The sequence below is a fragment of the Pelobates fuscus genome, chromosome 4 (assembly GCF_036172605.1).
Source record: "Pelobates fuscus isolate aPelFus1 chromosome 4, aPelFus1.pri, whole genome shotgun sequence".
NCBI classification, from domain to species: Eukaryota; Metazoa; Chordata; class Amphibia; order Anura; family Pelobatidae; genus Pelobates; species Pelobates fuscus.
The window spans coordinates 13,977,548-14,002,225 of NC_086320.1; the positions used below are offsets into that span (position 1 = coordinate 13,977,548).

At 43.4% G+C, this 24,678-nt stretch overlaps 1 protein-coding gene across 3 annotated transcripts in view; it reads right to left on the reverse strand.

Moving 5' to 3' along the window:
• Positions 1-6,323: 6,323 nt before the first annotated feature.
• The window catches only part of THEM6 (thioesterase superfamily member 6), a 32,957-nt gene continuing 14,602 nt past the window's right edge, over positions 6,324-24,678 (reverse strand). For 2 of the 3 annotated variants that reach the window (XM_063450990.1, XM_063450991.1), the window contains exons 2-3: positions 8,387-8,935; positions 6,324-7,011 (exon numbers count right to left, since the gene is read on the reverse strand). In XM_063450990.1, the coding sequence (XP_063307060.1) occupies positions 6,898-7,011; positions 8,387-8,893 (621 nt within the window). In that variant the 5' untranslated portion in view covers positions 8,894-8,935 and the 3' untranslated portion in view covers positions 6,324-6,897. Of the gene's footprint in view, positions 7,012-8,386; positions 8,936-10,703; positions 10,855-24,678 lie in introns of those variants that run through there. The other variant, XM_063450992.1, reaches the window with a different exon arrangement.

Genomic DNA, 24,678 nt, shown 5'->3' on the forward strand with positions numbered 1-24,678 from the left:
TTGCTCACTCCTTGCTAGGTATGATAAACTCTTATTCTCAGCACAAGGTGTGAGACCATTGTAAATCGGAATCCTGGAGTATACTTACTGCCCCTGGGAACCCACATTAATTTTTACTTGACCCTATGCGTATGGTAGGTATGCTATGTGTATGGTAGGAGCCACGTATATGTGTCTCATACATAATGCATCATTGATCACAAGCCTTAAACAGTGAGAGGCATTGGTCATAGGCCTAACAGTCACAAGGTACAAGTTTCAGGTAAAAAAAATATATATATATATATATTTTTTTTATCAAAATGTTCTTTGGGAGGACATTGTTGTTCTCCAGGAAATCACTCGTCCAAACTCAATTATTTTGTTGGCATTCAGCTGCCTCTACTCCCAAATTACCATTCAGGTAATCACTGTAACCTCGTTCATGATCCAGAACTGCTCTATTCCTATCACAATGTTCATTAGTTTACTGTAATATATTTTTACTCTGATAATTACATTAATTTAAGATGTGTTTCTTCTATTTCCATTTCCCTACTATAAGCAGAAACCCACCTTCAATATTTTACTGTATTCGTTTCCTCGTGGCTGTAGGGTTTTGCGACCATAAAAACATTCCCTCCTATACCCTGTATTCATTCTATAAAATCTATTGCATTTAACACATAATGAATTCAAAAATGGTCCTATCAAGTGCCATGGTGAATACAAACATCCCCAATTCCATTGCACATCAAAAAGAATGAAAAGATAACCACGTCTGTTTTAAAAATCATAAAACTATCCCCCTCTACTCCAGACTCAGATTTCTCCTTGTCCAAATTATTTATTATAGCCTTGTATATAAAACTGTGCTAAGCGAGCACTCAGTTCATTATAAAGACAACCATTGACACAATATAATGTCTGAGTAGCATTGCCACATGTTTGTTGTTCTTACTGTGATAACCCACGTTTTCTGTTCTAGGTGAAATCTCTTTTGCTCAAGTTTAAATAGATGACCTTTGTAATATATCTCTTCATGAGCAGGTCAGAAAAAAATGGCAGTGCTGGGATAGTTTTCTTCAGATTTCCGGGAAAGCAAAACATGGGAAACATAGATCTATAATAGCAGGAGGTTTACCTTTTGGTCAACAACACGGAAGAATAATCACATTTAAATGATGACACATGACACCAAGGAAGATAAAGGCCTTTTAATAAATAACACAAACAATAAACGGGAACACATCATATGCCATTGAACAATGAAGCAATAGTCTTATATTACTTTCTAATCAATATATCGCCTATCTTTCATGTAAACAATTCACTTCAAGATTGTACAGTACAGCTAGATGACCATCGCAGATTGACTTTTAACTGAGGCTGTTTTTTAAATAAATTAAGACTGAGTGTAGGGTTGTTTTATAGAATAGAATAGAATAGATCATATGAAAAATGAAATCAGAAAAATCATATACAACTAGTTTATCATCATCAGCAAAAACATTAAATGATTAGGAAAAAGATTCTCTGAAGGACAGAGCGCTGGCTGCCAATACTAAACATCACAAAAAATAGTCTTCATCCTTACACCGAAACCATTCTGTTTGTTAAACTCTGCCAAACATTGTTATTGTTGGTTTATTAATTAATTACTCCAAAATATTCAGAAAAGCTGAGCAATTAGTTTTACCATTAATATTAGGTATCCCAAATTCCTTTCAAGTTACCAAAATGATGAACACACTGCGTAATATTTTTGCCCTTTTGATTTTACTGTGGGCCCATTACTCCTAGGCTGTAGCCATGAGGTGGAGAGGTAATGGTGAGAAAGATGTTTGAGAGTTAAAAGGCTATGCTAACTTTCTTCACTACCAAGAACAGTTCATGCCCCTTGATGGCTACCACAGACCTGGCCATTCATTTCTACGTGCATATTCAGGGAAAGAGCAATATTAACAAAAATGAATATCACAGGCACGGGAAATAAACCAAACCTGTGAATGCAGGACAGGAGTTCCAAATCAGGACTGTCCCACTAGATCTGGGTCATTTAGAAGCTATGGATAAATGCAATCTTTTTTAAACTAGCCTTCAAAAGGCCACTAATGGTCCAAGGTATCCGATTTGCCCAGTACTAACCAAACAAGGCAATAAATAACATCTGGACTATTTGCAGCCCTGGGATTGATGTGAGAACCATCATTGAATAACATATCACCAGGTACAAACACATTTACATAGGGATAGAAGAAAAACACATGGTTTAAAACTTCCAACCCGTTTCTAGACTTGCTACAGTAGGCCAGAGGTGTCTCAGGTTTGCTGGTACAAAGTTTACATTATGTTATCTAAACACCAAGATAAAATGCTGAATTAACTGCATTCTACGCCACTTGTGAAAGATAACTCCGTATTACAGGGATTATTCACGGTACATTGCACAAAAATATTCTCCCTATTTTGGTCACAGAAAGGATCAATCACAAAAGTGTGAACAGGCAGAAAATCCACAGCAGTCAAACTGGATTAATATTATTATTTATATAGCGCTGTACAATGTGATTCTGTAGCGCTGTACAATGTGATTCTGTAGCGCTGTACAATGTGATTCTGTAGCGCTGTACAATGTGATTCTGTAGCGCTGTACAATGTGATTCTGTAGCGCTGTACAAATGTATTCCGAGCCAGTTATGTTTCCACTTCTGCTATTTATACCTAGAGGTGAAATTCCCTTTGAATTCACTACGATTCACACTTCAGTTGCTATCCCAAGGGTAATTCAATAAACATGGACCTGTAGTGAATAGAAATCCTAATAGCATAATTTAGGCAAATCTACCTGATGTTCAATATAATATCTCACTCAGATCTAGTCACACGGCTCTTCCAACGTCTCAGTGTTAACAATTTAGCGTAAAGCTGTGCCTGTGCGTATAGCTGTGCCTAGGGGTTCATTGAACAGAAAATCACATTACAAAATCCAAGCTAAAATTAATCTAATAGTGACTCTAGGTGCATTTATTTAAAGTGACAGCTTACTGTAGTTGTTCTGGTGAGTATAATCATTGCCTTCAGGCATTTTCATGCAAACACTGCCTTTTCAGGGAAAAGGCAATGTTTACATTGCTCCTAGGGACACCTCCAAGTGGCCACTCCTCAGATAGCCACTGGAGGTGCTTCCTGGGGCAGTGCAGCATTGTAAGCAGCACTGCCATTCAGCATCTCCACGCTCTGCATGGGGACGCTGAATTTTCTTCATAGAGGTTCATTGATTCAATGCATCTCTATGAGGAGGTGCTGGTGGGCCAAAACTGTGTTGGCTCCGCCCCTTGACAATTTTAGCCAAATCCAATGCTTCCCCCATGGGAAAGCATTGGATTGGCTAAAAATCAGCAATGCTGATGATGCCACCAAAGGGGCGGGGCCAGTGCCGGCAGACCTGTGTGGCGCTGGAACTAAGGTTTGTATTGCTTTTAAATGTGGGTAAGTTGGGGGCAAGCCACCTAAATGGTGGGTTTAACACTATAGGGTCAAGAATACATGGTTGTGTTCTGGACCCTATAGTGTTCCTTTAAATCCAAATCAAAAACATCTTGTCTTAAACCTTTGCCATTCTGTTGTGAAGTCACTACAAATAACATTTATTGAACAGCACTTTTCTTTCAACCTTCATTTTTGGAAGGTGTACGTTTTCTTAGAATTAGGAAAAATGTTCTTGTGGATATTTATTAAACGTCCAATAACCACCTCAGCCCTATTGAAAATTCGTATCAATTCACAGCTGCTTCTAACTCTGCAAAGCGGTCTGTCTTCAAAGAAATCTGGAATTAGGAAAACTTTGCATGACAATGTCAACGTGACGCTGAAACACACATCCAATCTGTACCCCAGGGTTACTGACTTCATGGGACACTCCAAACCCCTAAAGCACGGAAGATTGCTGAAATGGTTATGTGTGAAGAGTGCGTCCTCTTTTCTGCATTTTACAAAAAGTACAGATTTCAGTAAAAATTGGCATTTTATAAATGAACCTGGTTACACCCACCTGGCTGTCAGTCCAACACCCAGTCCTGTTACTTCCTGGTTTAGTTAGCTCAGTGGAACTAAACTCAAGAGGCAGCGATTACCCAGAGTTTAGTTCCAATTTCCATTTAAATTTTAACTTTTTGTAAAATAAGAAAAAGAGGACATTCTCCTCACACAGAAAGCACTGCGGCAAGATAAAATATTTTAGTTGTCTACCGAGTCCCTTTAAGAAAAGGGTCACTTGAAGGAAATGTACTAGTGCACTTGTTTTATAATCATGTTTTGCAAGCAGGAGTTCAATGGCCATGGTTATTAATTAATGATTTCCAGAATTCTTGATGCTTTATACACCTAAGCTCACCGTTCATCAACAGATCATTTAATTCACAAATCTTTAACGACTGTTTAGCATGTGACAAGAGATGTGACTCCCCACAATCATGTCGTCGGATGCTTTGGTGGGCTGGCATTTGGTTCCCAACACCTGTGACGCTAGGGATATTGTAAAAGCTGAAAACTGCCGTTAATAACATCTGTTGGGAAATTTGGGATACAATAACATATTAAGCTTTTTTAAAGGTGCAATAGTCATTTTTTTGTTTTGTTTTATCAGTACAGTTGCCCGGACAAGCCTAGGGCGATAATTTTACCTTGAACAAAGAGGTGTTGCAGAGGTAAGCATGTGTTTTATACTAACCTGTGAAGCACTACTTGTCGCGGTAAACATTTACAGCTCAAGTATAAACACGTGTAATAATTACACTCAGTGCCTACCACACACATTCACAAACATCCTAAAACCCAGATATTGCATTGCTTTGTTGCATTTATCTTTAGGAGTTAGTTGGTTTGCAACGGTGTTACAAAATGGATTGTTTTGAACTAAAAAACATAAAATCAGACTAATTTCTGTCTGCTTGTACATTTTTCTCACAGTTGTGAAGGGCGAATGGGAATATGGGCAGAAATTAAAGGAACACTAACATTATTAAAATATAAAATGTTTATGTTATACTTGTTCCTTTTTTTATTTAGATTTTGAACCTTCTTGTTAAGAAGTGCTGAAGGCAATTAAATTACTTGTAATCTACGGCTGAGATTGTCTTCTCTCTATGGAGTGATGATCAATCCTGATGATCACTGGTCCAATCCAATGAGAAGTATCGATAGAGAAGTATTGTGGACCTATGGCGCATGCGTGGCGATTGCCACTATTCACCAATTCAATGCTTCTCATAGAGAAGCAGTGAATCCAAACATTAGCCACGTGCAGCGTGTTTTCAAACAAATATAAATATTTCGGCTTCTCAGAAACCGCATATTACATTTTCCAAGAAAAGTGAAGGGGTCTATGCACCAAAAGCACTTCATACAGATTAACAGGTTTTGGTGATTGGACTGTCATTTTAATGCATGAGTGGCCAAATTGTGCCACTTCTGTGAATACAATTCATTTCACACATTAAAATTGCCTACATCTGTTTTTTTTTTTTTTAAATCTGTTCGGCAATTTTATTTTTCTTTCCGAATAAAAAAATAAAAAGTGTAATTTTATATTATTTATTAAAATATATATATTCTAAGTAAGGGCACATTGGGCATACGGTATCACCAAGCAGTTTGAATTCTGCATTCTCTGTTCCTGCTTAGTGGAATGCTCGGAGTAACGCTCTATGGTTGGGCATATTCTTTCCTGATCCTTACCTACCATTATATGACAAGGTGTATGATTTCTGAATTGTAAACAAGGCATCTTACAGTGGCTGAAAGATTTCGTTTAATGTGACAAATGAAAGGTCTATTTCCACATGCCTCCAATGGAAGTATTACTTTAAAGGGTTAATAAAAAAAAAAAAAACAAAAAAAAAAAACAACAACAGTTTTTGATTAAAATAACCCTTCTTATCCTGGTCCCCTATCGAAACCTTAAAAAAAAAAAAAACGAATACAAAAAATGACCTACATTCCAGTTCTGAGGCCCAATCCTCCTAAGTTCCTCCAAGTTCTTCCCTCAGCCCAATCCTCCTAAATCGATGTCACTCTCCCTCGCTGGTGGTAGAAGGATATAGGGGAAGGATGGGGTGAGGGGAGGGCATTGTTGGCACTGAGAAGGGTGATGGTGGGATGCCTGATGTGTGTGCTGGCATTAGATTTCCAATATGCACAGAATTCACATTAACGAGCCCCTAACCTAACTCTTGTTCCAGGCTGGCTAATAATGGCCCAGTGATGTTGCCTGAAGTGGACTTACACCACCACTTATGGCTTTGAGTAAGATCCAATTAAAGGTGTTTATCCTGAATATCGTTAAATCCAGAGGAACTGTGCTGTATTTTCTTTGGTCTTAAATGTTGGACAAGTAAAGCAGCAGCGGAATGTGTGCTCCTGTTAAATTCCTTGGCCATCTATCCATCTCTTGTAAATAACATTATATAAGTTAATATATATTAATTCCCTTTAAGAACTGCATTAGCTGCCTCTCTGACGGACAGGGTGCGTCCCTAAAGGACAACTCAGAACGTTAAAATAAAAGATTGTTATTGTGTTGTGCTATATCAGTGCATGTCAAGTATTCATTGTGCATCCTAAACATTTATTTTAAGAAAACACTGCTATGGTATGTTCATTCATATTGTGCCTCTAGTTATAGAAGATGCTTTCCCTAACAAAAAAACAAACAAACAAACGCAATAAACATTTTAACTTTGCCTTTTTAAAGGAATGAAACAGCTTCCTAAGACGTCATCTTATCATACAGATCTGGAGCAAATAACAAACACATTTAAGCCTGGGTTACAATCCTACACTAGCTGCATTGTTGTATGCAGGAGCATTGGGTGCAGTATAAGAGAGGTTCGTGAGTACTTTTGGAGTGAGGCTCCGTTACTGATCTTTGGTGTTGTTGGACGCCCCACTCTCTGCTCTCAGCTTTTGACTGCTGGTATCATTATATTTGATCCAGTGCAGGACTTCTTCAGGAAACTCTGGTGATTCCACCTAGAAACAGAGATATATATATATATTTTTTTTTTTTATCACATTTGCCTCTACTAATGACTAAGAAACCAATACTTTTCAGAATTAACTTTTGTTTGTTCTATCAAAGTTATCTTTAGAAGGTTCTTGGACTGTCTAGAAAACAAACACATCCTCATCTCAGCTGATCAGCTGCAAAACAAGTTAGGCCAGTTCAGCAAATTAATGAAAACCACTTACGATTCATATTAAAAGGAACACCCCAACATTAACAGATATCTGGTATTAACATTTGGAGGTTCCCTTTATTGCTATCAATAGCAGGCTCCAACCCCCAGTACTAAAATGAAGATTTACTCACTCTTTCTCCAGCAGCAAGTCCTCTCTCAACACTGCTCTTCTCCACCCCCCAGGAGACTGTCAGCAACAACAGTCTCACTTCCTGTCTGGACAAAACTGGCGCATGCATGGCTACTGCTGTGAATGCATCAATCTAATGCATCAATTACCAATAGAATACTTCTCGTACCAAGCACTAGACTAATTAATGCTTCCCTTTCTGCTTGAACGAGTGAATCAGGAAGCCCTCCAGGCAGTCAGGTTTATAATGAAATAATTATTAAGAGCTGGAACAATAGGGACGCCGAATTGCTTTAGGGGTCGCTCATGATCCTTTCACTTATTTCCCCATGAGCTCCTGTTTTTTTATACGTTAAAGATATAGCACTTGACCTCTTAATCCAGTTCAGTCCTGGCACACATTGCATTGGAGGAAGAGAAGCAGAAAGATTGGGGGTTATGTATAAAAACTGTGTTCTGAAAACTGGTGAAAAGATGTATAAGAGACAGAGTAACCAAAGGGATGTGACTGCCCCACGTTTAGTACTTTAGAACGCTTTTCAGAGCATTAAAAGTTTTTATACAGAGCTCGCAACGTTTGAATCGCCACCTCTCTGAATGTCGACTGAACAAAAGACACGCTTTATAACAAAAAAGGGGAACGTGTACGAGAACATAGGGAGCCCTTTAGGTGTTAAAGAGACACTCCACTTCCCAAATACATTAAATAAATCAGTCACTATTTACAAACGCTTCTGATGAAAACATGCAACACCGTTTGCAAACTGTTTGGCACCTTAAGGTAAGACGGTGCCCAGGGACTGATTGAGATGAAGTTGTTTCGAGGGAAGAGTCCCTTTCATAACTACTATATGAAAATGGTGTGTAAGTCTGTTGCTGCCACAACTGGGGTGACACCTTTTCTTGTTTTGAAGTAGATATTACTCGTTATAAGAACATTAAAGGAACACTTGAGTACTAGTATTACTCGGTCATTAAATTCAAACACATTCAATCAAACTCGATTACTGGATTATAACAGAACTGTAAATCTCACCTTCCTCTTGCACATAGACTGTACCACCTTGTCAGGCGAGTTTCCTATGATGTGTTGTCTGCTCAGCAGAACGGCGCACACAAAGCCATCCTTTGGAGCCACAAATCGCTGTTCCACGTAGAAAGCCTTGTCATCCCAGCAAAGCAGACGCGAGCGTATCTCAAAGGTCTCCAGCAAGCGGAGTGAGCGGCGGTAGCGGGCAGTGCATGCCGCCATGACCATTCCGGCCCCGAGGGAATGTATGGCCCCGAAGAGTCCACTGCGTGTGAAGAAAGATAAACGGGCAAAGTCAGCCTCCCTCAGGTAGCGGGAATTGTTCATATGAAGCAGGAAATCAAGGTCATGGGGCAGGACAAGGCTTGAGAAGGTATGTTCCTTCAGTAGGTCCTTCACCACAGGCTGGAGACGGGCTCTCAGAATGGCAAGGAAGGCGCGGAGGAAGTACCAGACATCCAAGATGGAAAACAAGGCAGCGGTAAGGCCCAGGACTAGCACAAGTATCCACATGACCGTCTCAAGGTTGAAATCTAGACAGAGAACAATGAATACCTGCAAGAGAAGACACAAGACCATCAATTATTGCTCGATTTGTAATATGCTACCATATATTGGACAACAATCAAATCTGGCAAGAGGAGCTGTTTAAATAGATTCTGTAGTTTTAATTCTGCAGACCAATGTGAACGTTAAAAGGTGTTATCCCACATAAACAGACAGAACACCATCTTTATAGGAAGTTAATCAAAGTTATGGGTTCGTTTTAAAGGCTGGATTAGTTACAACAGCTCTTAAACGCCTTAATTTAATATTTTTGGATACGGTTTTCAAATCATTTAATATTATGAAATGAAAAAAATAAAAACGAAAAAAAAATTATATATAATTTCTAAAATAGCAAATTGGAACAATGGTTAGTTATACTGACTAATTCCTCAATTTAATAAACTTTACAAAAGATTCAATATTGCTAATTTCCAGGTGATTTATTTGCAATGTTAACATTAAAGGATCCACAAACTTGTTTTCCTGACACTATATCATCCCTGGGGGACCCTCACCCTCAGGGTCCCCCCCCCTCCCGCTGGGCTGAAGGGGTTAAAACCCCTTCAGTTACTTCCCTTAATCCCTTAATCAGTTACTTCCCTTAATCCCTTCAGTTACTTCCCTTAATCCAAATGACACCAGCTGCTACGGTAAGATTTACCAGCTGCTATGGTAATATTAACCGGCTGTTACAGTAAGATTTACCAGCCGTTACGGTAAATGATACTGGCTGCTACGGTAAGATTTACCGGCTGTTACAGTATATGTCACAGGTTATGTTAATACTTACCAGCTGTTACAGCATTTTAACACCGGCTGTTACAGGATATGCCACAGGTTGTTATGTTAATACTTACTAGCTGTTACAGCATTTTAACACCGGCTGTTACGGTAAGTGATACAGGTTGTGACAGCAAGATTTAGCGGTCTTTACAGTAATATTTACCAGCTGTTACAGTATATAACACCGGCTGTTACGGTAAGATTTATCAACTGTTGCAGTAAATGTCACAGGTTGTTATGATAATATTTACCGGCTGTTACAGTAAAAAACACCGGCTGTTACGGTAAGATTTAGCGTCTGTTACGGTAAGATTTACCAACTGTTGCTGTAAATGTCACAGGTTGTTATGAGAATATTAACCGGCTGTTACAGTAAATAACATCGTCTGTTACGGTAATATTTAGCGGCTGTTACGGTGAGATTTAGCGGCTGTTACGGTAAATAACACCGTCTGTTACGGTAAGATTTAGCGTCTGTTACGGTAAGATTTACGAACTGTTGCGGTAAATGTCACAGGTTGTTATGATAATATTTACCGGCTTTTACAGTAAATAACATCGGCTGTTACGGTAAGATTTAGCAGCTGTTACGGTAAGATTTAGCGGCTGTTACGGTAAATAACACCGGCTGTTACGGTGAGATTTAGCGGCTGTTACGGTAAATAACACCGGCTGTTACGGTGAGATTTAGCGGCTGTTACGGTAAATAACACCGGCTGTTACGGTGAGATTTAGCGGCTGTTACGGTAAATAACACCGGCTGTTACGGTGAGATTTAGCGGCTGTTACGGTAAATAACACCGGCTGTTACGGTAAGATTTAGCGGCTGTTACGGTAAGATTTACGAACTGTTGCGGTAAAAGTCACAGGTTGTTATGATAATATTTACCGGCTTTTACAGTAAATAACATCGGCTGTTACGGTAAGATTTAGCAGCTGTTACGGTAAGATTTTGCGGCTGTTGTAACAGAGCATCACAATAGTTTTTTACCCCGATGTGAATGAATGGAGCATTATGCACAGCTGGATGTTCGGCTGCTCATTTTGTTTTAGCTCAGATTCATGCAAGGGACGAACACAGACAATAAACAGGATTCCCTAGGGAGGGAGCAGTAAAAGGAGACATATTGCTTGGAGTGGGGAAAAATAAAGCTGTTACTGAGACACTAAAAGGATCTGAGACTTCAGCAGTGAGGCCTAAAATAACTCACAAAGGATCAGATCTAATAATGTAACCTCAGAGAGAGGCGTCATACAGCAGACAGAAATCCTGGTAATCTTCAAACGCCATCTCGACAAGCACAAAAGGTTATCAGTCTGGCACTTAAAGTGGCACCATTGCTTAGAGGTACCTGGGGTGGCACTTTGCTACCCAGGGAAAGGTGGGAGGTAGCCTCACCTATAAAGTAAATCATAACCCTGAATTTACCTTTCGATCTATCACTCCCATCTTTCTGTCGGAAAACGAATCAAAGGGGAAAAAAAAAAAAAAACTGGGCAGGAAAATGCTAAAACATAACGCATGATATGTATCCTTAAACTCTAAAATCCACAGTAAACAACGAATAATAAACCACAGATACTGGGAGAACTACATACACAGACATAGATCCAAGAGAATCTGCCACAAAATGACCCCAGATCAATAAGAGCCCTTTCTGAAGGCAAGAATATGTAACATTATACATCGGGTTCTCATCGGTACTGTATTTACACTGTGGATCTAAATATAAATAGTTACGCTTTAACATTTATTTATTTTTTACAGTAGATTTTTTATTTTTTTTCTCTTTTGATTTCGGTTTTCCCAAGAGTTTCCCTCTGTATTTTTGGTGTAGAGTTTATTACGTAACTTAGCTCCAATCTTTTCTCTGCTATTACCCGATCATGAAACATGAAGCAGGGATAGGCAGTGGAACCTGATCACCTCACCGTGGAGCCTGCTCACCTCACCGTGGAGCTCACCGTAGAACCTGCTCACCTCACCGTGGAGCCTGCTCACCTCACCGTGGAGCTCACCGTGGAACATACTCACTTCACCATGGAACATACTCACTTCACCATGGAGCTCACCGTGGAACATACTCACCTCACCGTGGAGCCTATGCATGTCATCTACAGATTTCTAGTTTACAGAGGCTGGAGGGTGCCTATTGCTGCCTGTAAGTAACTGGATATATGGGATATTGCCACTGCTGTTACTTTAGTAACAGTCATGAATCTAATCAAAATGTATACAGATACTGGTTTAATTGAAATAATGTTATTATAGCATTCTGGGCAAACAGCCAGGATACAGCCGCATTGTAATAATAGACATTATTATCATTATTATTATCGCCATATATATAGCGCCAACAGATTCCGTAGCGCTTTACAATATTATGAGTGGGGTATATAACTATAAATAGGGCAATTACAAGAAAACTTACAGGAACAATTGGTTGTAGAGGACCCTGTTCAAACGAGCTTACAGTCTATAGGATGTGGGGTATAAAACACATTAGGACAGGAAATATCAATCAAATAAGGTGGGAGCATAGGCGCGCGCACGGGGTGTGCCGGGTGTGCCTGGGCACACCCTAATCACACCTCCGTGCTGCAATACCTCTGGGCAGACTGACATGTCGAGTCCTCGGTCTATGACGGAGGACCCGACACAGGAGGGGGCCCGGCGGCTTGCCCACAATGCCGCCAGGTGAGAGGCCCCTCCTGTCCGTCTGCCCTGATGGAGATCCAGCCACAGTCTGCAGCTCCGCCGGGAGTGAGCTGCAGACTGAGGTGTCTTGCAATCTCCAGCCTGTCAGAGCGTTGCCGCGGCAATGCTCTGCCTGGAGATCGCGAGACTCACCATGTTGTCTGCAGCTCACTCCCGGCGGAGCTGCAGACTGAAGAGAGAGGGCGCCCACTGGACCACCAGGGCAGGTATTTAAACCCCGCTCTGTCCCCTGTCACTCACTGCCCCCCAACCCTGCCTCTGCCTCCATACCCCCCCTAACCCCTGTCACTACCCCTCTAACCCTTGTCACTACCCCCCTAACCCCTGTCACTACCCCCCTAACCCCTGTCACTACCCCTCTAACCCCTGTCACTACCCCTCTAACCCCTGTCACTACCCCTCTAACCCCTGTCACTACCCCTCTAACCCCCTAACCCCTGTCACTACCCCCCTAACCCCTGTCACTACCCCCCTAACCCCTGTCACTACCCCCCTAACCCCTGTCACTGCCTCTCCACCCCCCCAACCCCTGTCACTGCCCCTCTACCCCCCTAACTCCTGTCACTACCTCCCCTAACCCCTGTCACTGCCCCTCTACCACCCTAACTCCTGTCACTACCCCTCTCTCCCCTGTCACTACCCCTCTACCCCCTAACCCCTGTCACTGCCCCTCTACCTCCCTAACCCATGTCACTGCCTCTCCACCCCCCTTAACTCCTGTTACTGCCCTTCCACTCCCCCACCCCCTGTCACTGCCCTTCCACTCCCCCACCCCCTGTCACTACCCCTCTATCCCCCTAACCCCTGTCACTACCCCTCTATTCCCCTAACCAGTTACTCCCCCTCTACCCCTAACCCCTGTCACTAACCGTCTACTCCCGCAACCTCCTGTCACTGCCCCACCACCCACCTACCTCCTGTCCCTCTACCCCTGAACCCCTGTCGCTGCCCCTCCACCCTCCTAACCCCTGTCGCCCACACAGAGCACCCCTCACAATCACACAAACTGTACCCCTTACAATTACATACACTGTACCCCTCGCAATCACACACACACTGCACCCCTTACACGCTGCACCGCTCACAATCACACACACACTGCACCTACGTATATTTGTGTGTGTATATATATGTGTGTGTGTGTGTGTGTGTGTGTGTGTGTGTGTGTGTGTATGTATGTATGTGTATATAAAAATACATATACACGCGGCGTGTGTGTTTGTGCTTTAGGGTGCACACCCTAATGCAACAGGCTGCGCATGCCTATGGGTGGGAGTGAAGCAGAGCTGGAGGAGAGAGTAGAGTACTGCCCTTTAGGAGAGCGCAAGGAACAGGTATGTAAGGTAGAGGTAATTCTGAGAAGTAGAGGAAATATTATATATACATCTTATATATATGTAACGGCTTACGTAATGTATTTTAATGTTAATATAATTACATATATTAGTATTAAAATACACTTAGAATCAAGTTACACACACACACACACACATATATATATATATATATATATATATATATATAATGTAGAATTATTAAAAACCTTTATTGATCCTGTATTGAATTTTTGTACTAACTCCATTTTAACTACATTACATGATAGATTTTCCTAACAGCATTTAGAATTTTGAATAGAGAATGTATTTTCTAGAAGGACATGACTAACACCGGAATTATCAAGTTCCTGTAATATGCAACAAAGTATACTATAGCTAGGCCATGAGAAAACTGCTCTAATGAAATGTTCTTTCATAAAAAAGACCCTGAACCTGACCCAGAGTCTGACATCACTAACTACCCAAAATGACGCCCAAGCCCCCCTTCCCACCGAGTAAACCTCGTGCTGGGTAAGATGGCGCTTGAGCCATCTGTCCACACCCGTGTCCAGAATGACGCCACCTCCCGGTGGGAGGACACCTAGTTAGCCACTTAGTACTTGAGCCAATTAATAATATTGATGGGTGGACATTGACATAACCACTTAACACCTAATCCAATTAATGATGTTTATTTGTTGTTATCTTGATATTCAACGATGATGTAATTTCGCTCTTATAAGGGTCTGCGAGCCCGCTTTTTAACCAGATGCCATTACATTTTCTCGAGTGCTTTTAACCTGAACTCCGTGTGTCAGTGTGAATTTACTTCTGCGTATACGCAATTTAATCATCTCAGATTTGGACAGGAACAGATAGACATTTAAACATATTTGTTTATTTAAAATAATCTATATCAATTTGGTGCCCATACGTGGGGCACCGGGCTATGGCCTCTGGCCGGTAAGCCGTCCTAAGGAAGACGCTGTTGGACGGAGGAATCCTGGGGAAGGAAAGGAGACTGATCACCTCTGAATACACGGTAGTGACTACTGCAGAGCCTAGCCGGTATGTTCCAGCCCCTTTGATTGACCCGTCCCAGTGTCTGTGACTGCTACCGGGAGGACATCAAAGACAGGTAATATCTTGCCCGGTGCCTTATTGTTGTTACCCACTTGTTTACCTGCATTTAGTCTATCTGTTGCCTGGGTGTGTTTGTATTGGTCTGTCCCTAGTTTAAGTGCCCGGGTGGAGTGTTTGTCTGTGTACCCCTTTTGGGATAAAGGGGGGTGGACCTGTGGTAGTTTGCCTGGGGGTCCTCTGTTGCCTGTTTACTCCTTTTAGGAGCCACGTGGCTGTGGCTGTAGGGAAAAAGGGGGGTGGACCTCTGGAAGTTTTCCTGGGGGTCTTCTTTGCCTGTTTACCTCTTTTAGGTGCTGGGTAGCTGCAGCAGTAAGGAAAAAGAGGAGGGGGGAATCTGTGGAAGGGTGTAGACTCATTGCTTCCTGGGGATTCCCCATGGTGTCACTTTGATAGCCTAGCTAGCCTCATTGTGCACATAACTCTGCTTGCAGAGAGGTGGTACCCTCCAGCTTCGAGCGCTGAGGCTGGTGGCATTCCAATTTTATTTGTGGCGGGTGGATTCAAGCAGGCATTGCTGTCTCCAGCACCAAGTGGTAGTGAGACTTACGGGTGGGTCCGTTGGGGCACTACGGGAGTGAGGGATAGTGGTGGCCACACTTAGTGGACCGCTGTAACAAGGGAGGCTATACAGGATTCGGGTCGGAGATGGTTGCCGTTTCCTGTGGCCGCTGGTAGTGAGACTTACGAAAGTCGTTCTCCGAGCGGGGACACTACGAGGTTGAGGGAGGTGGCTCCGGTCACATGAGTAAAGGAAAGGGATTACTGTTGAATTTATTTGAACTGTGATGCATGCACTGTATTTCAATTGAATTGTTGTTTTAATAGGAGTCATTCAAACTCCTGTGTCTGTCTCTACTTTCACTTTACTTTTACCCTTTACTCTACTTCCTGTGTTATTTCCACTTTCCACTCCTATTTCTCTTGTGAGAGAAGTGATTGGTCACACACTTCTCACCTCGCTCCAATCCGTGGCTACCTCGGGTAGGCGGAATTAGTGACTAGTCTACGTTTTGGGAAGACGCACTTGGGGGGACCCACCCTTCCAAGTGGCAGTCGAGCATTGTAGACACTCTGTTTCATTTTCCTTCCTCTATATCTGGGACGCCTTTTATAGGGGGAATGGGACAGGGATTGGGAAAGCCCGGTAAGGGCTGGCTAGCGTGTGATCTAGTTGAAGATAGAGAGGGTGAAGAGATGGTTAAGGGAGTTGAAAAGATTGCTAAAGTGTGTAAAATTGCTGTGCCTTCATGTGGTAGATTGCAGCCAGAAAGCTGGCGTAGATTACTGACAGAGAAGAAAGGCAAGCTTACAGATAATGATTTGCTACGTACTGCAGAAGCCTGGTATAGAGTAGCAAGAGCTATTCAGCAGGAAGGTTGGGTTGAGGAAGAAATAGATCACAAAGGTGTAAAATTGTATGTATATCATAATAATTATGTTGCTGGGGCATTCCCTCAGCCAGCGCCCCAAAATGGCGCCCAGGGGATGTCCATCCCCAAGGTTCAGTCAGCAATGAGTGACAGCCAGCTGACCATGTTCCCCACTCCCAATCCTCCCATCACCCATCCCGTCATTTCCCCTGTTTGTCCGGTCCTGAATTCTGATGGATCTTTATTTTCCCCCCCATCATCCCTATCATTCCCATCATCCTCATCCATCCCTACACTACCTTCTCTGTCTAATCCAACCATTTCATCCGTCATTCCTTCCCTACGCTCTCTCTCCGTTCATTATCCTACCCTCCCACTTGCATCCACCCAGTTCCCTAACCCCTCCTCACCCGCTACTGTCAATCCCACTACACCCACTCCGACTCCTCCTACTACACCCGCCTCTGCTAATCTCTCTCCGTCCTCTCTCCTGCCTATTCCTCCCACAGCCCAAGTTCCCACCCCTTCAGCTTCATTTCCGTACCCCGGATGTCCCACCTCCTTCCCTAATCCCTGCCCAACTAACCCGCCCTCCCCAGGTTCCACCTCAGCCCCTGCCCAGATGGCCTGGCCATACCCCTTCCCTTACCATATGGCCCTGCCCTATCCAAACCAAGCCTACTTCCTTTCCCAAGCCACTCCCCAGACCCCGGTCATGCCCAGTCCGGCACAGTCTACCCCGGATGTGCCCACATCCAACATGGCCGCCACTACCTCCCTTAACCCTAACGCAGCTTCCTTTCACGCCTCCAATATGGCGGCCCCCAGTTATCCAGCACCCCTAATGCCGGTACTTCCCGGTGACTACCTATCCCAAGCTCATAATCCACTGGCCACCCCAGCATCCGGGATTCCCGCATTTCCCCCGGTTCTGACACCTCAAGTCGCCCCACTATCCAGAGGGGTCCTGGTTACAGACGAAGATGAGTATGAGGAGACCGGCTCTCATGGATACCAGGGCTCACAGGATGCCACAGGGCCTCCGCCTCGCCGTTCCCTCGATGATCCCTTCGGACATACGGGCCGGGGGGATCAGGCCCCTCCTAAATACGTTGCTTTTAATCCTACTCAGGCTAGTGCTCTGATGAAATCACTCCCTGACCCAGAAAAGCAACCTATGCTTTTTTACCGAGGAATAGTTCAAATTCAAAAGACTTACTCCGCCGCATGGCGAGATTTACTAAGCATTTGTGCTATCAAAGCCGGAGATGCATACTGGCCCAGCATTGCCCGCCACCTCAGCACAGATTTGCTAATAAGTGACATTGATTACCCCTCTGGAGTAGCATTCTGCAACCAGCTAAAGGAATGGGCTAAGGACAAACTTGCAGATCAGGCTGCTGGCCTTACTGATATTGTACAGGAAAAAGGAGAATCAGTGGAAAAGTTTCATGCAAGACTGTTTCAACTGTTTACAGATTTGGGATTTGATCTCACTGACAAGATCCATTCTCAAATGCTGTCTGGTTCATTTGTCCAAGGTGTCAAAGACTCCATACGCAAGGGAATCATTGCTGCACGCCCTGAATATAAGGTAGTCCCTCTAGATACCTTACTCTTAGTTGCTAGAGGTCTGGAATCTGCCCAGACTCCTAGAAGGCCCAATTCAGCTCCTCTCATGGTGTCCCACCCCGGACCTGTTCCAAAAGGCACCAAACCCGAGGATGGACATTGCTTCAATTGTGGTGCTAAAGGACATTTCAGAGGTGAATGCCCAGAGCCCAAGAAAATGACAAAGGCTCCACATGTCCCCAAGACCCCTAAGACAGTTCCAATAATTGAGGAACCTGATGATTAGGAAATTGGCAAGCCTGTGTCATCAACCCCTGTCATGGCAGTGTCTTCAGGGGATAAGGGGGGGCCACTTGCCACTGTGACTCTACCCATTGAAGTAAAACCTACTACATTTCTTGTTGACACAGGTGCAGCCTGAAGTGTTCTACGAGAACAAGATCTGCCAGACCCATCATTTCTGTCAAATATTGATGTCTCTTGTGTAGGAGTGGATGGCCTACCAAGACACAGTCCTTTAACAACTCCATTACGAGTTGGCAACTACCCTAGCTTGCTTGCTCGTTTTGTGGTATCCTCCACATGCCCCATTAACCTGTTAGGCGCTGATGTCCTCTCACGCCTGCAGGCCTCTATCATCTTCACTCCAGATGGACAGGTAGAGCTATCTACCCCTCTATCTGTGCCAGACACCTCAGCCTTGTGCTCCCTGCCTCTGATGCTCCATTTAGAAAATCCCCATGAGGATGCAAAGGAACTGAGGTCCAATTTCCCGGATTCACTAAAGACACAAGTACCTGCAAAACTGTGGTCCTCAGGCCCAGAGGACATAGGTCACCTAAAAGTTCCACCTGTGGTGGTAAAACTCATTCCAGGAGCAAAGCTACCAAAGAAACCACAATACCCTTTAAAACCAGCTCAAGCTGCAGCGATCTCAATTCAAATCAAAGCACTCTTGGAGAAGGGTGCTCTCGTGAAATGTGAATCAAAATGCAACACCCCATTGTTTCCTGTGAAGAAAAAGACTCCAAAAGGTGAACCAGAGAAGTATAGAATGGTCCAGTATCTCCGTGCAGTGAATGAAGCAACAGTCCTAGACACCCCTATTGTACCAAACCCACACACTCTGCTCTCTGGGGTCCCACCTTCTGCAAAATACTTCACAGTCATTGATCTGGCCAATGCCTTCTTCAGTGTACCCCTGGATCCAATTTGTCAATACCTGTTCGCCTTCACACATGAAAAGCAACAGTATACATGGACTGTCATGCCCCAAGGGGCACAAAACTCTCCAAGTCAATTTGCAAAGGCCATGTGCTCTATCCTTGATCCATGGCAATCAGACCATCCAAAAGTTGTCCTACTCCAATATGTGGATGATTTGCTGCTCTGTGGAGATGACATACCCACAAGAGAAGAATGTTCAATTAGTCTCCTTTGCTATTTAGCAGACCAAGGATGCAAAGCTTCACTTCTCAAGCTTCAATTCTGTCAACCTACTGTCATCTTCCTTGGCCATTGTCTATCCCAGGGTACCAGACATCTCACTCGTGACCGAGTTAGAGCAGTACTGGATATTCCACCTCCAAGGACTTCAAAATCTCTACATGCCTTCTTAGGCCTCATTTCCTACTGCCGAGCATGGATCCCAGAAGCCTCTCTGCTCATGCAACCACTCTATGATGCCCTCAAGTCAGACCCATTCTGCCTGACCAATGAAGCACAAGACAACTTCTGTACACTAAAACGTGCCATTGCATCTGCTCCTGCTCTAGGCCTACCAGACTATACCAAACCCTTCAAGTTGTTTGTCTCTGAAAGACAAGGCCACGCTACAGGAGTCCTTACTCAAACAAATGAATTAAGAGGCCGTCAAAGGCCTATTGGATTTTTCTCCTGCCAGCTGGATATTGTGGCCAGAGGGACCCCCTCTTGCCTTCGGGCCGTTTTTGCAGCAAGAGAACTAATTGAAAGAACTGCGGACCTGGTCCTTGGCCACCCTCTAGTTGTCTTGGCCCCTCATGACATTTCTGCCATCATCAACCAAGTACAACTCAAGCATGTGTCTCCTGCAAGACACCTACGCCTACAATGTCACCTCCTATTACCTGACAACATCACCATACAAAGATGTCAAGTTCTCAATCCGTCCACTCTTCTCCCACTACCTGAGGGAGGTATCCACTATGGGTTTATCATGGATGAAACCTACATCTACCTTCTTACTGGTACCATCAAGAGAATGCATCCTGATTTATCCTTTCATGATGGACAAACACCTCTCTGCGAGGGAGCAGGATATGCCTTCTGTACCATGTGGTACAAACCAAACATCACTCCTGAACCTTGCTATGAAGATGAGCTCTATCATCGGGTGGAGGTGAAACTCACTGCACAAGACTTCTACTGTGACACTGAAGGCAACAGCATGGTCTTGATTCAACTACCTTCAGAACTCAAATACTTGTATCGTCATTGGGACACTGCCATTCCACATGTCCCTGTCACCAAGTTGAAAACAAGATCATGGAATGATCTTGGGCCCATGGCAAAATTATGGGCCACCATGAATGAATCACAGCTACAGGAAAATGGCATTGTCAAATACCCAGCAACTGACCATCTTGAAGCATGGCCACGCCACTTCCTGGAAAATGAATTTCAAGATCTGGTCATAGTGAATGACTATGACCCAGAGACACCTCATGACTGTTTTGAACAGATGAAAATGGAGACAATACATCTACCAACTGTACATGAAGATCCATTAGCAGATCCTGACCTCACTCTGTTTGTGGACGGTTCAAGGTATGCTGATGAAGAAGGAAAATACCACACAGGATATGCCGTAACCACAACAGATGAAGTTATCAAGTCATCATCTTTACCACCAACAATGTCTGCACAAGAAGCTGAATTGCAAGCCCTGACTTCAGCATGCATGATCTCCGAAGGAAAACGTGCCAACATCTACACAGATTCAAGATACGCTCTGGGTGTGGCACATGACTTCGGACTAATTTGGAAAACAAGAGGATTTCTTACCACTGCCGGTACGCCAGTCAAACACAGTTCTGCAATCAAGGAACTAATGGATGCCCTCCTACTCCCGGAAGAAGTGGCCATTTTGAAAGTAAAGGCACATGGGAAATTGGATACAGATGAAGCAAAGGGCAACCACTTAGCTGACCAGGCTGCTAAGCAAGCGGCAAGAAAATTGCAGGAAGTGGATGAAGAAGTGTCCGGACGCGAAGAAATTCCTATTTTTACCTTGCAGACTCTTCCTACTGACTTAAGAATCTTACGGGAACAGCAAGCTACAACTGCCCCCGAAGAAATACAGAAATGGAAGAAGAAAGGAGCAGTCCTAAAGGATGGAGTATACTACAACAACTTTAGATTCTGCCTTACTAAGAATTTATATCCAGCAGTTGTCCAATGGGCACATGGACCTGCACATCTGTCAAAAGACTTAATGGCTGCCCTCATACAGAAGTATTACGAAGCACCTGGAATCACAACATTGATCAACAGCTTCTGTAGGGCCTGTGCCATTTGCGCAAAATGCAACCCAGGAAAACCAACCAAAGTGCCCTTGAAACACCTGGCTAAGCCTATGTACCCATTCCAGAGAATTCAGATTGACCACATACAAATGCCCAAGAGTGGGCCTCATGAATATGCACTAGTAATAGTGGACATGTTTTCAGGCTGGCCCGAAGCCTACCCAGTAGCCAATATCACTGCCAAGACAACAGCAAAACGTCTACTTGCAGATATTGTATGTAGATTTGGACTTCCAGAAGTCATTGAAAGTGACCAGGGCCCAGCCTTTACAGCAACAGTGACTAAATAAATTTGGACTGCTCTGGGAGTGACCCTAGCCTTTCACACCCCTTACCACCCACAAAGTAGTGGCAAAGTGGAACGCATGAATGGCACCCTAAAAGCCAGAATGTTAAAAATGTCACAAGAAACAAAGATGCCCTGGCCAGAAAGCTTGTCAATAGCTTTATTCAGCGTTAGGCACACACCTAGAGGGAAGCACTCACTATCCCCATATGAGATTCTATTTGGGACTGCACCCAGACTAGGTTGTTATTACCCTCAACAGTTACAGCTTCAAACTGATGTTTTAGTAGATTATGTAACTGAACTTGCAAGTGCCTTGAACAAAATACATGCCCAGGTTTTCACTTCAATTCCAGATCCCGAATTTGATACGGGTACCCACAACCTGCTTCCCGGAGATTGGGTTCTGGTCAAAAGATTTGTGCGGAAACACACTCTGGAACCAAGATTTGACGGACCATTCCAAGTCCTCCTGATCACTTCAACCTCCGTCAAGTTGGCCGGCAGGCCACATTGGATCCACGCTTCCCATTGCAAGAAGACTCCTGCCCCAGAGGAAGCAGATACCGCACAACCATGTACCTCTGGTACATCATCTCCTTAATTAGCCTAATCAAGGCCCAACAAGTAGCCATTACCAAAGATGCCAGTGGGTATACCTTCTGGTACAATTCTTCATGTACCCATGTGGCTACATACACTTTTGATTACTGTGACATTGTAGACTGCCCATTCCCTACGTCACAAATTCAAAATATCTATAGAGATATCCCTCATGTAAAGGACCCCTATGTTTGTGTAGTTGACAAACAATGGGGGCATAACTGTAACCATTGGGGGGCTGCAGGATGGAATGCTGGGCCTGCCTGGGGTTACAAACCCAAAAGTGCTTTATCTAAGGTAGATGATCACGGTAGATCCCTTCTCCAAAGAATGACTCTAAGGAAACCTGGAGGAGGTATACCCATGAAATTAATCCTAAATATTGAGCATCCCAGTCCAACGGATGCAGATCAGTATGTAATGGGAATGTATTGGAAGAAAGGTTCCTATAACAAATTAGGGCACTTCTACCTAAAAGATATGTGCCACTCTCCAGAGTGGCAAGGGGCCACCCACATGGTCTCAAATCCATTAAAACCACACATCCAGTCCTTTAAAGACATGATGGCCATTGCTAACCCCACCTTTGAAGATACTATGGCCGCTGAAACAGGTTTTAATGATGTTAATTTATGGTTAGAATGGATGAAATATAATGCCAACAAACATAACAGAACCGCATGCTATGTGTGTGGTGGTGCCCGGCCTCACCTCGGCACCGTACCTTTGACTTTACCAGTAGATATAGAAGAATGTGTTTTAAGTCTTTTTGCCTACCACTACAACTTTAATAGGTCCCTCTGCAAAGCATGGACAGTAGAATACCCTCTCCTAACCAAGGATGTCAAACCCCCAGATGGTGTTACAGTTTACAAGGGAAACTACACCTGTTATGCCAATTATGATGGATTTGGTAAGTTCTTGGGTAACTTCTCTAAAGGGTATTGTGCCACTTACAGAACTGTCCCTATGTACCTGTTACAATTCCATACTAGGTCATTAGGGGATATTTACTGGTTGTGTGGGGATTTACAGCTAAGATCCAGGATGGACAAGGAATGGTGGGGGGAGTGTACTCTGGCTAAAGCCATCATGCCCATACATATTATCTCTGACACACACCCTGACATACATGAGTCCATACACACACCAGCCAAGGTTAAACGTGAAGCCCCAGTAAAGGGCAGTTTTGACCCCCACATTTACATTGATGCCATTGGGGTGCCTAAGGGGGTGCCCAATGAATTTAAAGCAAGAGATGAAGTTGCTGCAGGGTTTGAATCGCTTTTTACCATAGTTACTGCAAACAAGAATTTAAATTGGATAAATTACATTTATTACAACCAACAACGCTTTGTTAACTACACCAGAGATGCCCTCCAGGGTTTAGCCGAACAGCTGCAGGCTACATCTCAAATGTCCTTCCAGAATAGAATGGCCTTAGACATGATTCTAGCTGAAAAAGGGGGTGTATGTAAAATATTGCCCGACACCATGACCTGTTGTACTTACATCCCAGAAAACACAGGTCCTAATGGTAAAGTCACCTTGGCCATAGAGAAATTAAATGAGCTCTCTGAAGAGTTAAAAAGGAATTCTGGGATAAAAGATCCCTGGGAAAGATGGTTTGGTTGGATGACAGGATGGCAAAAAGCTTTAATGCATATTGGTATGGCAATACTAATTTCTCTTTTTATTTTTGCTCTTCTCGTTTGTTGTGTCCTCCCCTGTCTGAGAAAATTCCTACAGAAGACTGTAGACCAAGCGGCACCAACTTTTGCACATCTGACAGTTGATGACCAAGATTTCCAAGATCTCAACTCACCCTGTATACCGCTGCAAACTATCCCTTTTACTGATAAAGTGCAAGAGTTCTAGGTAGGGAACCAGCTTAGGGACAGCGTCCGTCTCTATGGAACTGACTGCCGTGTGGAGAAGTGGTGGACTAGCCACCGCGGGCCACCAACAGAGTGAAGAGATTTCCTGACCGTATTGACGGATGTGCTGCAGCCTGTTAGGGACAGGAAGGGACAGAATTGCACTTTGCAATAACACCTAGCTAGCGGTCACTGGGTTTCTGTGCCTTTGGGCTAACACGTCTTCTGGTATTAACAAATAAAGTTTCTTTTTTTTAGAATCCAACATTTCATAGGGGGGACTGATGTAGAATTATTAAAAACCTTTATTGATCCTGTATTGAATTTTTGTACTAACTCCATTTTAACTACATTACATGATAGATTTTCCTAACAGCATTTAGAATTTTGAATAGAGAATGTATTTTCTAGAAGGACATGACTAACACCGGAATTATCAAGTTCCTGTAATATGCAACAAAGTATACTATAGCTAGGCCATGAGAAAACTGCTCTAATGAAATGTTCTTTCATA